This window comes from Prionailurus bengalensis, chromosome B2, assembly GCF_016509475.1.
Source record: "Prionailurus bengalensis isolate Pbe53 chromosome B2, Fcat_Pben_1.1_paternal_pri, whole genome shotgun sequence".
Taxonomy (NCBI): Eukaryota; Metazoa; Chordata; class Mammalia; order Carnivora; family Felidae; genus Prionailurus; species Prionailurus bengalensis.
The window spans coordinates 143,228,612-143,246,112 of NC_057349.1; the positions used below are offsets into that span (position 1 = coordinate 143,228,612).

At 37.7% G+C, this 17,501-nt stretch overlaps 1 protein-coding gene across 1 annotated transcript in view; it reads right to left on the minus strand.

Moving 5' to 3' along the window:
- Positions 1 to 9,010: 9,010 nt before the first annotated feature.
- Positions 9,011 to 17,501, minus strand: part of RSPH3 (radial spoke head 3) — a 29,710-nt gene continuing 21,219 nt past the window's right edge. Inside the window, 6 exon segments of the mRNA XM_043593202.1 lie at positions 9,011 to 9,503; positions 10,044 to 10,130; positions 11,884 to 12,046; positions 13,611 to 13,814; positions 14,837 to 14,982; positions 16,763 to 16,904. Coding sequence (XP_043449137.1) covers positions 9,169 to 9,503; positions 10,044 to 10,130; positions 11,884 to 12,046; positions 13,611 to 13,814; positions 14,837 to 14,982; positions 16,763 to 16,904 — 1,077 coding nt within the window. The 3' untranslated portion in view covers positions 9,011 to 9,168.

A 17,501-nucleotide genomic window follows, 5' to 3' on the forward strand; every position in this document is an offset into this window, starting at 1 on the left:
ATTCTTTCTCTTATTGATGTAATGGATCACATTTGATTGATTTGTGAATATTGAACCATCCTTGCATCCTGGGAGTAAATCCCATTCGATTGTGGTGAAGGATTTTTTTTTTAATGTATTGTTGGATTCAGTTTGCTAATGTTTTGTTGAGGATTTTTGCATGTATGTTCATCAAAGATACTGGCCTGTACTCTTTTTTTGTAGTGTCTTTGTATGGTTTTGGTATCAGGGTAATGCAGGCCTCATAGAATGAATTTGGAAGTTTTCCTTCATATTCTATTTTTTGGAATAGTTTGAGAATAGGTATTAACTCTTCTTTAAATGTTTGGTAGAATTTACTTTTGGGGGCGCCTGGGTGGCTCAGTTGGTTGAGTGTCCGACCTCGGCTCAGGTCATGATCTCACGGCTCTTGAGTTCGAGCCCCCCGTCAGGCTCTGTGCTGACAGCTTGGAGCCTGGAGCCTGCTTCATGTTCTGTGTCTCCCTCTCTCTGCCCCTCCCCTGCTCACTCTGTCTCTCAAAAATAAATAAACATTTTAAAAATTAAAAAAAGAGAATTTACTTTTGAAGCCATCTGGTCCTGGACTTTTGTTTGTTGGGAGTTTTTTTTTGATTACTGGTTCGGTTTCGTTGCTGGTAATCAGTCCATTCAAATTTTCTATTTCTTCCTGATTCAGTTTTGGGAGGTTACATATTTCTAGAAATTTATCCATATCTTCTAGGTTGTCCAATTTGTTGTCATGTAATTTTTCATAATATTCCCTTATTATCCTTTGCATTTCTGTGGTGTTGTTTGCTATTTCTCCTATTTCTGATTTTGTTTGAGTTATGTCTTTCTTCCTTTTGATAAGTTTGGCTAAAGCTTTATCAATTTTATTGGTCTTTTCAAAGAACCAGCTTCTGGTTTCATTGATCTCTTCTATTGTTTTTTGTTTGTTTGCTTTTTTTTTTTTTAGTTTCTATTTTGTTTATTTCTGCTCTCATCTTTATTATTTCCTTCCTTCTGTTAGTTTTTTTGGTTGTGTTTATTCTTCTTTTTCTAGCTCCTTTAGATGTAAAGTTAGGTTGTTTGAGATTTTTCTTGAATTTTGAGGTAGACCTGTATTGCTATAAACTCTCCTCTTAGAACAGCTTTTGCTACATCCCTATTGTGTTCTAAATCATTAATGGGTGTTGAATTTTGTCAAAATCTTCTCCTGCATCTATTGATACAATTGCGCAAAATTTTTAAAGTCTGTTGATGTGATGGATCATATTAGTTGATGTTCAAATGTTAAACCAGCTCTGCATACCTGAGTTAAATCTAAGTCATAGTATATAATTCTTTTTATGCATTGTTGGGACTTAGTTTGCTAATATTTTGTTGTGGATTTTTGCAACTAGGTTAATAAGAGATATTAGTCTGTAGTTTTCATGTAATGTCTGGGTGGTTTTGGTGTTAGAGTAATGTTGGCTTCATAGGTTAAGAAGTATTCCCCTTCCTTCTGTCATCTGAAGAAATGGTAGAGAACTTTTATAATTTCTTAGTTAAATGTTTGATAGAATTCACCAGTGAACCCACGTGGGCCCAGTGCTCTCTGTTCTGGAAAGTTAGTCATTATTGATTCAATTTCTTTAATAGATATTGGCCTATTCAGATCATCTATTTCCTCTTTCAGTTTTAAGAACAGTTATGTTGGAATTCCTGAATGGCAGTCTTTTTCTTTTAGTACTTTGAATAGGCCACCCCATTGCCTATTGCCCTCCATGATGCCTGATGAGAACTGAGCTGTTAACCTTATTGAGTATTTGTACATAGTTATTTTTGTCTTATTGCTCTCAAGTTTCTCTTTGCTTCTGTCTCCTGACAATTTGACTATGATGTGTGTAATTGTGGATCTCTTCAGTTTGTACTATGGAATTCATTGAGTTTCTTGGATGTAAATATTAACATTTTTCATCAAATTGAGGATGTTCTCAGACATGGTTTCTATGAATGTTCTTTCTGCACTTTTCTTTTTCCTCTCCTTCTGGGACTCCCATTATGTGTCTGTTAGTATACTTATGGTGCCCCACGTTTCTGAAACTTGTTCTTTTTCCCTATTCATTTTTCTTTTTGTTCTTTTGAGTGGATTCTTTCAATTGACTTAACTTCAACTTCATTGATTCTTTCTTCTACCAGCTCAAATCTGTTATTTACCCTGTAGTGAATTTTTCATTTCAGTTGAGTTTTTCAACACCAGAATTTCTATTTGGCTCTTTTTTTTTTTTTTTTTTTAATGACTTCTAACCTCTTGATAGTCACTGTCAGGCCGCTGCCATGGTAAACAATTGCTGATTTTTATGGTGAGGTATCATTCTCATATTTTAATTCTTTAGACATGGTTTCCTTTAGTTCTTTGAACATATTTATACTAGGTGATTAATGTCTTTGTCCAGTAAGTTCAAGATTTAGACTTTCTCAAGAACAGTTTCTATTGAGTGCTTTTTTTCTTTTGCATGGACCATACTTTTCTATTTTTGTATGTCTTGTATTTTTTTAATTTGAAATTTGGATATTTTAAATAATGAAAATATGGTAATTCTGGATCTCAAATTCTTGCCCCACCCCTCCAACCTGGATTTTGTTGCTGTTGTTTGTTGTTGCTGTTTGTTTAATGACCTTCCTGAATAAATTCTGTAAGACCTGGATTCTTTGCTGTGTGCTACCTCTGAAGTCTCTGCTCAGTTAACTTCCTGGTCAGCTAATGATTAGACAGCAATTTCCTTAAATGCCCTGAATTGGTAAATCTTCCACCCTTTGCTAAGGGACTTCTATGTATGTTGAGACATGCCTTCAGTATTTTTGCAGTTTACAACCCTGACTTAGCTTTTAATTCCTGCTTGTGAAGATCCTCAAGGTCAGCCAGAGATGAGAAATTAGGGCGTTCTCAGGTCTTTCTTGGGCAAACACACAGCCCTACAAAGCACTCTACGTATATATATACTCTCAGTAATATTTTGAAGCTTTTCGCATTTCCCTAAGGTCATCTCATTTCCCAGGTTTCCCTTTCAAGTTCGATGTTGCTCCAATGGGTATTTCTGCCTCAGGCAGCTGCCATGTTAAACAATTGCTGATTTTTACTTATTTATTTTTGTTAAGAAAATGCCCTGGTGTTAGGCCTTTCCTCACAGAGCAAGCTCTGAGTCAGGTCAAATCAAGATAAGCCCTGTTAATGGAATTTTCGAGGGAGCTGCCAGACCAGTCAAACATTGACAGTGTTCTGGGGATGTGGCTTTTGGGGAGTTCCAAGCTGGTTGTGCTTCTTTTCAATGCCTGATGGGCTGCTGGTTTTCTCAGTTACTGTGGTTCTGGGTCTGTTGGTTTTCACGGCTATGGTGGAGCTGGGAAGAATGAGATGGGAATAGAGCAAGGTAAAATAGCACAAGCTTTACTGTTCATAATGAGATTCAGCCATTTTTCTTGAATAAATGTTATTCATTGTTGCAAGTTTTTGGTTAATTTCCAGAGTTCTGAAAATTTTGATTTTTGACAATTTTGCCTGTGTTCTCATTGCTTTTATAGAGGAGATTTTCAGAGGTCCTTACTCCACCATTCTAGAAGTGTTTCCTCCATAAACATTAATCTCTGTACTGAGCTGTAATATAATGATGTATTCAGGGCATGTTGAGGAATATTCAGTTTTGGTCCCATACCACTGTGCTTTTTATCTTTTTTCCCTACCTTTTTAAAAAAAATGTATTTATTTATTTTTGGGAGAGCATAAGTAGGGGAGGGATAGAGAGAAGGGACAGAGGATCCAAAGTGGGCTCTGCACTGACAGGCTGATGGCAGCGGGTCCAATGTGGGGCTCGAACTCATGAACCATGAGATCATGAACTGAACCAAAGTCAGATGCTCAACCAACTGAGCCACCCAGGTGCCCCTCCTGCCTTTTTCTTATAAATGTTAGCCTATGAGTCTTCCCACAGCAGTCCCTTTTTCCTTGTTAATATATTATTGCCAATATGTTGTGGAGTTAATAATCAAATAGCCAAATTGGTTAGCAATACGCTAAAAAGCTTTGGATAGCCCACTGCAAAGTGTGTGGACTTTTGTGACATTGTGACTGCCTAGAAATCATTTTGACTTTTTCTCTATGTTTTAAGAATGAGGTTTCTAGATAACTGAATTTACAAGTGAGTTGGTGATGTCCAAATCATGGGAGATCCTAATGCCACAGTACTCCTTGCTGAGTTAGATTACATCTGTAGTGGTATATGTAATTCTGGGAAACATGTTTAAGATGATGTTGAACAAATAGGAGTTTCAAGATAACAGTAACCAGGATGGAGAATGAGTAAGTTCTGAAACTATGCCATATGAGGAATAATTGGGAAGAGTGGTGATATTTCATTCAGAGAAAGAAAAGCTTGGAAGAAAGGAAAAAGTTACTGGAGTATAGGACAGGGCTAATATGGTAATAAAATTGTTCTGTTTCCCTGAACCATACTCATGCCAAATGGTAGGATTATGACCAAAAAGCATAGGTTATAATGGAACAGATTCTGACTCAGTATAAGAGAAACTTCTGATAATGAGAACTATCCAATAATGTAATTGACTAAGCATTTATTTACCATAGCCTGGGCCTGGGGAGACCAAACTAAACATGATAACTGGGCACTGTTAAACATACTGTATTGGATAGAAGACTAGAGTATCTGACAGCTAAGGTCCTCTCTACAACAACCATTTTAAGGGTTCAGATACAGGTTGGATTCCACTGGCACCTCTGCAGAGCTGGCAGTGGCAGCTGCCATTTAGGGCAAGATAAAAAATTCACTGTGAGTCTAGTGTCTCCAAGGAATACAATGTATTTTTGAACTCTGTCTACCAAGGTCTCGTTCTCATCATGTATGAAGTTGGAGGCAAGTTCACTTTACCTTAGAGTTTTACTGACACCTAGTGGTAAATATGGATATCAGTATACTCTAAAATGTTAGAAGACCATATATACAGTAGTGCAAATAAAAATGTTCTAATACTGGGGTGCCTGGGTGGCTCAGTTGGTGAAGTGTCTGCCTCTTGGTTTCGGCTCAGGTCGTGATCTCATGGTCTGTGGATTTGAGCCCCGTGCTGGGCTCTGTGGCTGACAGTGTAGAGTCTGCTTGGGATTTTCTCCCTCCCTCTCTTTGCCCCTTCTCTGCACACCCTCTCTCTCTCAAAATAAATAATAATAAAAATGAAACTTAAAAAAAGAGCTAATAAACTATTTAAAAATGCTTTGATATTTACAAAAATTATTGATGCATATAGCGATAAAAATTTATTCATGCTTTGAACTCTTCTCAAAAGATTTAAAATTGCTCGGGACACCTGGTTGGCTCAGTCGGTTAAGCGTCCGATTTCAGCTTAGGTCATGGTCTCGCAGTTAGTGAGTTTGAGCCCCGCATCGGGCTCTGTGCTGACAGCTCAGAGCCTGGAGCCTGCTTCGGATCTGTGTTTCCCTCTCTCTCTGCCCCTCTCCTGCTCATGCTCTGTCTCTGTCTCTCTCTCTCAAAAATAAATAAACGTTAAAAAAAAGATTTAAAATTGTTTAAATGTTATCTTCAAGATACTTTTATCCTGAAATTATCTTCAATTTTTCATAGATTTTATTTATAAGCAAAATTATAGTGTCATCACTGTATCTTCTCACATATTTCAGTTATACTATTCTCATGGTTTATGAAAAACAAAAACATCATCTAAGCTATCAATTCATTAAATTTTAATCTGTAAGTTGATATCACTAACACTAACACCCAAAGGTAAATATCCTTCAATTCAAAGGGAGATTACAGACACCAATCCAATATCACTAACAGTATTTTTTATCATAGTGATAAAAACCTGATTTGCAACATTCTTGTTTGTGCTTCTGATGTGCTTCTCCTGTGCTTGTCAGGAGAAGGCTGGTTCTGGTTAGACCTGGGAACTATGGCTAAGAAACAATAGGTGCTAATTGGTCTGTGGGGAAATTAAATCCCTGTTTTGGACTTCTCCAGAATGCCTTTAGGCTAAATAAATTAAGATAAATGGCTACAGCTATTACGCTATAGAATGTATATAAATACTTTCTGTAATTCACTTATAAACAAAACAGAAAAGCAGAATGTGCCAAATTTTTCATAGTAAGTGAAGCACATGAAAATAAGATTATAGATTTAAAAAATGTAGCTGTTGTGGTTGATATGTTTTAACACCATGATAAGAAAATGAAAGCCTTCTAGGAGAGAAGAAATGGGGATCATTAACATTTTGATGGTTATGGTACCATAACATTTTGATATGACATGAAAATGCCACTTGTCCCATCCCCGTTATGACTTTCAAAGGAATTATAGTCTCCAAATAGTTTTTCCTTCTGCAGGTTTCCCACCCTGCCATATTTCAGAAATAGGACATGACTGATAAGTCGGTTCTTTTTCCTAATAACAAAGGCAAACCACCTAATGTGTGGTGAAGACTGTATTCTTGCAGGACAGAAAGCAAGCCCAGGCGGTCTGGCTCCGGTATCCAGGCTTCCAGTCACTGCCCTGAGCTGCCCTGAGTGACTTCCCAGGCCGTGCCAACACCCCTTAGCTCAACAGAAGTCAGAATGACTTGAACACCAAGACGCCTACACTGGAGAAAACTACTTTGAACTCTCTGCCCTATTTTAGTGATGTGGGAATTTATCACTGTCAGGGATGACAGTCTCTATAAATTTATTACATAACATGAATTTTATTACTATTTAGCATCTGTTCGCTTAGTGTTAGTAGAAATGATGGAAAGGAAAAGAACTCATAAGAAGAGTATCAGCACATGTAGGCAAAGCCAATTTAAAGTTTCCATTCAATAATTTTTCTCCAGATAATATATAACCTGCTTCTCTAAGTTTTCTCACAGGGACAGTCACCTAACCTCTTAATCATTTTTGTTTCTCTGTAGCATCTAATAGGATGGCAGTTAAACTTAACCGATTTCAGTGTGGAGTCTACAGATTTTCATATATTTAATAAACTGACTTAATTCATGGAATTATAGAGCACAAGTCTGGATGTTTAATGGGACATCTGCAAAGTGTTTAATGGATTAGGTTACTGTAAAAGAGGATTAGAATTGTAGATGATAATCAACCTCCAATCCATTTTGAAAGCATCTTTAAAACTGCAGGTTTTTTAAAATCAATAATAATGATTCACAGTGATCCCAATAAAAAAAATGTCTTGCTGTTCTTTCCAAAATTAATATCTTGTATACTTTAGGATGCTCATAGAGACTTTAACAAGATGGAATAACCTAGCAATGGTAACAGGTGTGATTCCAATTTTTAAAAATGCTGCTGATGCAATAATTTATTTAAAGTTATTCTCTGTATCTCACAAGGGCTCAAGGTTGTTTACAAGAAAGTACAGTAGATTAGAAGGAAGATTTATGTTCTAGCTTCCATCCCATTACTTACGAGGCTTGTGACTCATGGCAAATCACCTAAAATCCCTGAGCTGTGGTTTCCTTATTTATACCCCTACTTTATTTAGCCCACTGCTAGGCTGTTACTGGCAGTCTCCTACACAGGGCCCAATAGACAGCAGGCATGCAGTTAATGTTTGCTGGCTGACCTAACTAATAAGACTGTTAAAAATGAAAATAAAAATATTGCCACACATACTTCAGAAGGGTTGCTACGAGGTTAAAATGATAAAGTGGTATAATACATGGGAAAATGGTTTGAAAAGCATATAATGCTATGTAGACATATGGTGCATTTTTTACAAATGGAGGAAAATGTTCTTTCTCCATTTTTAAAATGTGGATACATTTTTGGTATCTATCTTCAAAAGAAACTAAGGTAAACGTGTTAATAACTGCAAGTTATTTCAACTCACTACAGCTCACTACAAATATTCTGAGGAAAATAGGCTGTATCTACCTAAAGCTTCAGAGGGCTTCAATGACTGCTTAAGGTTAATCTGACTTGAGAGAGAAAATATCTGTGATTTTCAACAGTCCAGGTAAACTCTTCAGACAAGTTTAGATTAAAAAGTCAAATGTGAATTCCCTACAATATAGTCATAACATATAATATCTTACCAGATTTAAAAAAGAGATTTATGGGGCACCTGGGTGGCGCAGTCGGTTAAGCGTCCGACTTCAGCCAGGTCACGATCTCGCGGTCCGTGAGTTCAAGCCCCGCGTCGGGCTCTGGGCTGATGGCTCAGAGCCTGGAGCCTGTTTCCGATTCTGTGTCTCCCTCTCTCTCTGCCCCTCCCCCGTTCATGCTCTGTCTCTCTCTGTCCCAAAAATAAATAAACGTTGAAAAAAAAAATTAAAAAAAAAAAAAAAAAAAAGAGATTTATATGTACTAACCTTTAAGGTCTATGATATATTGTTAGGTGAAAAATGCAAACTATACATTTACATTTATATAAAGAAAAGTCAACCCCTATATTTTTAGGTTTTAAATGTATATGTATATCTTGAAAAAGGCCTAGAAGGTACTCACCTAATTATAACAATGATAACACTGACGAGGGGAGTGGAACTGCATAAGGGCAATAGAGACTTTAGCTTCATTGGTATTGTTTGAATTTTTTTAATAGAAATGTGAAAAAAATGGACAAGCGCATATTACCAATTTGTAGACTCTTGGGCTTTACCTGAATATTGCAGATGGAAGGGGTAACCAACCATCTATTTAGTTTGACACAAATAAGGGTATATTTCTTGTCCTTGCCAGGAGGGGGCACTACAGCTTTCAGTGACACAACAGGTATTCTTGCATGGAGGAGGTTAAATGGTTTTCCCATAAAGAAGAAAAAGGCTTACTGGCTGACAGCACTGATATCTAACATGAAATATGATACTAAAAAAAAAAAAAAAAAAAACTAACCCACAAAATTAGAAAAATTAAGGGAAAATATATTTGTTAGTTATATTAGCGGTAAAGTTTGTAATAGACATGATTCTCATTAGAGTTACAGTATAGCTTCTAGATAGTCTACCAGTAAATAAATGAATTAAGTTTCATTTTAATTAGTTTTATTATTTCAACATATTTGATTTGTCCAATCCAGTAGACAAAAAGACATGTTGAGTAAATGCAGCATAATTTCCATAACCTGAGGGGGCCTGCGCACCATTACCTGATTGCTTGCAATGCTGACTGGCCGTTGATTGGTTTCATGGCTGGAAGTCTCCCCTTGGTTGTAGCACTTCTGTCCCCGAGGTTTTCCTTATTTTTGTTTGCTCATACTCTACTTCTTCCATAAGCTTCGTTTCTTGGGCTAACACACTCTCCATATACCTTCCATCGTCTGGTGTTCTTTGCAGGGAGTCTCTTCCCAGAAGTGGCCTCTGTGGCTGTGCTGTGCTTTGTTCCTGGAGTTCATGACCCACTGGTGGTTCTGTCGTCCTCCCGGACCCCCCGAGCTCGTCCTTAGGCTTCCCGGCCGGGGGCTGGTCGTCCCTCTGCTCATACGCAGCCAGTCTCTTCTCAACCACCTCACGAATCAACACTGAAAAATTTTATGTGGAAAAATCACTGACTGTTCGGATTTGGGTAGTTATAATGCTGACTTACAGAGGACTATAAAGCACTCACCAGGCCTCATCCCTTCCCTGTATTGTAACCTTTTACACGATATCGGCACATTTAACTTCTGTGCCACTTAACGCACTGAATATGAATTACATTCAATGCATGTTTTACCAGAATATCATTTATAAAGTAATGACAGAAGATATTGATTCTGACCAAATTATACAACAACCAAAAGTATTATTGAGGGTAAAAATATGCGCCTTTGTTAATACAATTGATATAATGAAACTTTAAAAACTAAAACTATAAAATTTAACATCTTTCTTCTATTCATTCTTTCTATTGGAACATTTCAGAAATGACTTTTCTTTAAAAAAAAAATTTTTTTTTAAGTAATCTCTACACCCAACACAGAGCTTGAGCTTACAACCCCGAGATCAAGAGTTGCATGCTCTACTGACTGAGCCAGCCAGGAGCCTCAGAAATGACTTTTACATAAAATAAAACAACTTACTGTCAAGCACTGTTCTTCCCACCATACTGTATTCCATGGTTTTGTCAACTTCATTCATTAGCCATGGAAGGAATCCTATTTCAATATCTGTAATTAAAAAAAGTTAATTTTGTTAAAATGAAATTCATTATAATTTCATTATAATGATTTATTTATGAATCATTATAGATAGGAAGAATCTGTGCTTTCCCCCTAATGTTGAAGGCTCATTAACACAGTTCTATTTACTTATTTATCTTAAGGTTATTTATTTTGAGAGATAGAGAGAGAGAGAGAGAAGACGTGAGAACAGGGGAGGAGCAGAGAGAGAGAATCCCAAGCAGGCTCTGCACTGTCAGTGTGCAGCCTGACATGGGCTCGATCTCACAAACTTCAAGATCATAACCTGAGCCAAAATCAACAGCTGGAGGCTTAACTCACTGAGCCACCTAGCACAACCCCCCCCCCCCCACTGTTTTCTTAACACTTAAAATATCAAATAGACTTATACAACATTAATTTTAATGAAACTAGGTGCTTCCATTAGTGATAAATTTGTTCAAACTGAAATGGAAATCTACTGTGTAAGCCTTTTAAAAAATATGATCCATTACAATATACATTTTAATGTTTCAAAATAGCTTTTTTGGGGAGGGGGTAGCATCTGTTACTTTTCAATGGGGTGACAATAGAGAGTATAATAGAATATTATATTCACTACTATAAATAATTTTTTAATCTGAGGCATGAATCTCATTTGCAAGCTTCTCAATGATCTGTGACTTTTTTTTTTTTTTTTTTTAGCAATTCATGAGGGGAAAAAAGGTTACCAGACTCTGTGTGGCTAACAGCAGTCTAGCTAGACCCCAAGGAGGCGGCAACGAAGCACAGGAAGAGCACTGGACCTGGGGTCAGAGTCCCAGGCCTAACGGCTTCCCTGCCTGTCTGGGAGAAGGTATTTAACTTCTCTGGGCTTCAGTTTCTACTTCTGAAAAATGGGAATTGATCTGCTCTATCTACCCCCCAGGGTTACTGGTATCAATGCTATCATGTATAAAAAATACTACAGAAATGGTAAAGTACAATATAAACTAATAATATTTGTCTGTAATCTGACCCCTTATGCATGTGTACTGAATTGAATCTGTAACCAGTGAAAATTAATATTACTGAACTCTGACCCCAAATACTATTAGCCATTTGAAATAGGACCTGTACACATTTTGTGAATTTAAATGCTTCTGAACGTGAGGAAGGAGGGCAGCTCTGAGAAACTGTTCATTTGGCCTGACTAGCTGAGGGGTGGGGCTCAGAGGGTGGACAGAGAGCTGACAGGTGCGATTCTCTAAGCTCAGAGACAGGTCTCCTTGTTTTTATCTCCCACACCTAATACAGGCCCTGGGATGGTGTCCACACCTAAGCGAATGAAGACTTTAAGGGTTTTTGAGCAGAACAGGGAGTCAGCTGAGAAAAAGTTACAAGTACGTACACGCATATTTTATACACATCGTGTTCCACACATATTTTGACATTTAGCTCCTAAATAATCCTCATTTCACCCATGAGGAAATTGAAGGTCATACAGCTGACCCAGGATGCAACTGGGGCCCGCACTCAAGTTTTTGACATCAGGTCCTAGTTCTTCCTACTGCCCAGTGCTGCTTCTCAGCAAAAGACAAGTCCAGGTCTTTCTAGCATACCCCTCATTAGTAATAGTACTAACTTAACACGACTCGAATTGACTTTCAGAGCTGGTGTCAAAGATAGATTCCAATTCCGAACGGAAACGGGCACGGGATTACTTGGAAGCATTCAGAGGAAGCGGACAGTAGCAGAGTGACCTGACAACACCCCCACAAACCTCTTTCAACGGGGTCGTAGAAGTAGCCGCCGTCCCGGAGGCTGTCGAACACCGAGGGGAGAAGGTCGGCCAGGTACCGCTGGGCGAACACGCGCGCCGCCACTTTCTGCGCCGTCTCGCCGTGTTTGTACACCACCTCCCACTGCTGTCGCTTCCGGCGCTCCTGCACGCACAAGACACGCCCGCACACGGTTACTCAGCCGCCCCGTCCTCCCCCAGCGCCGCGTGCGCTGAGGGCAAGAATCTGGACGCGGGTTTGGATCAAAGCGTGGACAGCGAGGAATCCGTTAATGGTGCATGAAGGTTTTAGAGAATTTCAAACAAGAAGTCAAACAAGGGATGGAGCTTCAGGTGAAATTCATCTGCTGACCCATTTTTAAGCAAAAGAATTTCAACACGTGCACGGTTGACCGTATGGGTGTTAGCAAAGAATAATATATAACTATTATTAGCAACTAGTATTATAATAAACTACCAATATGAAAATTATAGTTGCTCAGATATCTTCATTTAAAGTACCTGGGCCAACGAGTTGTGTCATTTGTAATGATTCTTTGAATTCATAAAATTCTGAAAATTATAAACCTTTTTTTGTTGTTGCTTTTTGTAGACCATAGGATATCTATAGAGCTAATGAACCATCTTCTCTGCTCCCATGTGGAAGTGGGAAAATTAACGTAGTTTCTTATTAAGTCTATTTTCAGAATTTAAGTAAATATAAATTTAGACGATTTGTATTCTTCATTGTTTTCACAGTATATTTCCTAATAGCAAATAAATAAGAAGTTTCCTTTGATGAGCATTTCACTGATTATTTCAATAAAGCTAATACTGCCACCGATCATTTTACATTTGTAAACAAATGGTCTTCATTTGCATAATCTCTACCATAAGCCCTATGCCCTTTACGCAATTAATTATTCATTTTGGAGAAAAACTAAAAGTCAATTTAATTAGGTACTGAGCAGAATATCCCAACAACTAAGCTATTCTGTGCTGTGAGTGAGACTCTTTGGGAAATTGTTTGAACTCTTTTAGGTATTCAGTCACTCCTACATAATTTATACATTCGGTGTCCAACAGAGGGCGACAATTATTGCCAGACCCAGAAGAAGTCTTAAAAGATGACTGAGCCTATCATTTCCTAATTGAAGGTTATTGGCATATTTTAAAAACTAGATCCTAGAACTTTTCTTATTAAAAGTTCTAAAAACTTGTAATGTGAAGCAATATTATGCAAAGAAGTTCTGGAGAATCCCTAGGGTATAGAGAAGGGTCTGGCCACTGAGAAAAAAGACCCAGAATTCTGTCTGGATCCTCTGCTTCTCCACCACACCCATCCCCAATCTAGTCCACTTTTCCCTTCTACTTTTCTGCCACTGATTATGGAAAAACCAATACATTTCCTTTGCTAGGAATCTTGATACGTAAGACTGCCTTTCAGTCGGGACATATGTGATTACAAATGAAATTAAATGTAATTACAAATGTAATTAAAATTACACTTAGAAACTTTTGGGAACTCTAGGTACATATACGTAAGCTGGTATTAAAGAATGTGCTTCTGTGTGTAAAAGTTCTGTGATCTATAGGAGATAAGTGAGCAACAAACTCTTTTCTAACATATTTGCAAAGATCTCTAGCTCTATGACATACTACGTGTGATTCAGAACATGATCTGTTAAACATCCAAAGACTGTCTAAGAAAGAAAACTAGAGTTCTATACTTTTTCCTCTCTGTGTCGTTTCTCTTGCTCTGCAAGTCGCTGGACTTCAGCAAGTTCGACGTTGCGTAACTCTTCATACGCATACTGACTGGCCCGCAGGTTAGCCAACTCTTCTTCTTCCATTACTTCCAAAAGAGACTGCTCAATGGTCTTTCCCACCAGAACTTCTAACATTGGTTTAACTTCAAGATCAAAGTCAAAGAGCTTAAACACACAAAACAAAGCAAATTTAAAATCTGAGTCATGAACCAAATGCTGAAAGAAACAACATCCAGAAAAGTAGTCATGACAGGATACTGTTTATTGAGGATCTTGTGTGTGCTATAGATGCTGTGATGGTGCTTTACTTAATGGTTTCCAACACTCAACACAGCCCCACAGGGCACACACAATAAGCATTTCATTTACAGGCAAAAATCATTTTGAGTCCAAATTATATAAAGACCTACAGAGCCATCGAAATGAACCCTGATACTCAATAATTTTAAGAGCAGACTCTGAAACCTGAAAGAAATATCCTTGTATTTCTCAGTTTTTGCCCTTTTGACTCAATTTTTACTGGTTTGTTTTCACTAACACTTTGAAGAACTAAGGAACAAGAATAAAGGGCATTTTGGTGGTTCTTCCCCAGGGTTTAGAGGCAGCTATACCCTTGGATGTAGTTTGTGAAGACTTATTTTATTTCTCAATTTCAATGGAAGTTCTTTCAAGTTCCTTCAAGTCTTAAATCTCACCCAAGTCATTATGCACATAAGCATGGCTTCTCTTCTTCCATTTCATAAACTGGCTTATTTATGTATTCTACATTGATATGAAAATGAAATTATTTTAGTTTTTTTCTAACATAGGGAGATTATCTTAATGAAAATTATATAATTTATAAGCAGCTAACAGTGGACCTCTTATACCAGTATCTTATACCAGAGAGGGTATTTTTCTTTATTTGGTACAAATTTACCTTGTATTCAGACATTAATCAAGTATGCGAACACACAAAAATCAAAGTGCAGACATTCTAAAAATATTTCTAATGATTTTTACTTCTGATCTGCAAAGAGGAGAAATCAGAATATGCTATTTCAGGATAAAACTATTATAAGTACAGTTGGAAAGAAATCCAATAAGTAGAATCTTTCTGATTATGAAGTGGTTTGTAAGCTTTTAACTAAACCTAACTTAACCTGTTTATAAAGAAGATAGAGGGAAGTCCAGATAAAGTACTGTACCTCTCCTTCTAGTATTTGGGTGGCCACATCTTTGCCAGTTTTGGCAGGAATAAAGAGTGGTGTTGGTGGTCTGTCCAAAAATGCATCTGTTTGGCATTCCACATCAACTTCTATTATACGGTCAGCAATTTCTTCAAGGTACATTTCTAAGAGAATACCATACGCATTGAGTTTGAAATTCTGGTCTCTTTTAGGCATATATGTGTATGGAAACTTTAGCTCCTTCAAAACAGAATTAAATGGATCAGAAAAGAAGTGCTCAAATGTGGGACTAAATTCACATATTGTACTAAGCATTTTTATGTATTTGGAAGACCCAAGGGCTAGTCAGGCTAGGACATTTATTGAATGTTGAGAAAGCACTGAGCTTTGTACTTGAAAACAGAACTAAAGGAGAACATGAGGCCTAGATGTTTGTAAGATGCAAAGTATAATTGGGGATGAAAAGTTAATAATCCACCTATATAACTGAGTTCTAAGATAGTAAATGTGTAAAGATTTGAAAATTCCTGGATATTTAAAAAATTATGCACCATGTCACTATGTTACCTGATGTTCCCTCTAGGCTATAGATTATAAGCAGGCTTATGAAAACAGATTTCACCTTAGGAATAATTTATGTGAGGCAAGGTCAGCGTGGTTATCATGCAAAGAACATGAGAACTGGAGTCAGATGTTGAACATAGGACCTAGTCAAGTTACATCTTCTTAGAGCCTTAGTTTCTTTATCTGTAAAAGGGATCATAATTACCATCACAAGGAGTCCTTCTAATAATAAAGAAAGGAGATACACGTAGAGGACTGGAATAGTTTCTGAGATGTAGGAAAACTCAACACAAAGTAATTGCTCCTGTATCATTTAATATTCTGCTGGTATAAAGAAACACTAAAATTTAGCTCTTACAGATTTACAACTATATTGCCTAATTACAGACATATCCTCATTCTAGACTTGGCCCCAGGGTAGGGGGAAAAGGCATGAAGTAGTTCTCTTCCATCTGCCCTAACTACCCAGAAATAACTGATGAAACCACTCATCATCTTGACAAGGTGCAAGGTGAATCCTTTTTTTTTTTTTTTTTTAATGTTTTTACTTATTATTGAGACAGAGAGAGACAGAGCATGAGCAGGCGAGGGGCAGACAGAGAAGGAGACACAGAATCCGAAGCAGGCTCCAGGCTCTGAGCTGTCAGCACAGAGCCCAACGTGGGGCTCGAACTCAGACCACGAGATCATGACCTGAGCCAAAGTCGGACACTCAACCAACTGAGCAACCCAGGCGCCCCAAGGTGAATCCTTAATAGTTACATCAGTCCAAGGAAAACACCAAGTATTGTCTGATTACCAAGATTCTGACAACAACACAGCTGGGACCTCTAGGTCCAGGTAAGCCTCCCTAGCTCAGAACCGGCAGACAAGCAAGAAAGCCTGGCACTGGCCCAGCAGAGCTTGTGTGGCCCCGGGGGGAATATGCGCAGTGAGAGGAGATTAAAAGCAGAGAACAGAAAAGGCAGGGGTGAGAGAGTTGGAGGACTCAGATCTGGATGAGTTCACTCCTTTTAAAAGACAGACAAAGTGCCAAGATGGAACTACCCTGCTCTCTCCTCCTGTAGGTCCCAGCTGTGATTCATGTCGGGCTATAAAAAGAAAAGGGGAGAAATAATCACAGTTTGGGAAATGAGTATGTGAAAAGGGCTAAGACAGAATTAATTTGGTCATCAAATTCTTTTCTAACCCCATCTCATACCCGATGTAATAACATAGTCTATGAATTTGTTTAATGAATGGACTCCTACTACCATGTGATCGGAGCAGTGCTGCATAGCATAACAGATATGTAAATAATGGAAAAGCCAAATAAAAATGAACGGATTTAGAAAACCGGGCAAACCAAGGAGGCATGATGCCAATGGCACGGTCACATACCTGTCTGCACATCCACGTGCTTTCTGCCTTCCACGGGCTCGGGTGTTCGTGGTCTGAACTGTTCTTGAGCTCGTTTTTTGGCAAGAGCCCTCCTCTTAGCCTGTTGCTGTCTCTGAATTTCTATAGGATCAGGCTGCCCAGGCTGAGTGACAGAAAAGGCTTCTAAAAGTTAGAAAATCTTTCTCAAAGCACACAGAACTGCCATTGCAGAAGCGATTCCTGGATAGCATGAAAATATCTGTCATATAATGCTTTCTGATTTAATGATTACAATTCTATTTGAACTTTGTCAGGTAATTATAGTTATCTGATGAAGCACGTAAGTAAGCATACTTCAAAGTATGACTGTTAACTGGAATAAACAGTGACAGAATCCTATCTAATAAGTTGTTTTTCCTCATTCAAGTTTTTTTACCACAAATTTCTTGGATGCTTAGTAACCTAGTATACTATATAACTCCTCAGTAATTAAGGAACTGAAAAGCACCAGGATTTTTTAAAAATCTGAATTTCATTTAGACAAAATTTCCTTAAAAAATATATTAGCTCACAAAGAAAACATCTTAACCCAAACAAAGCCTGTCCAAGGGCACAAAACAACAGGTGACTAAGGCATTAAAAATATATTCACAGTATTCTGCAGTATTTAGAGGTCCTTGATTTCATATCTATATCTCATTTTGTGGTCATTAATTTTTTTTTAATGTTTATATATTTTTAAGAGAGAAACAGAGAGACA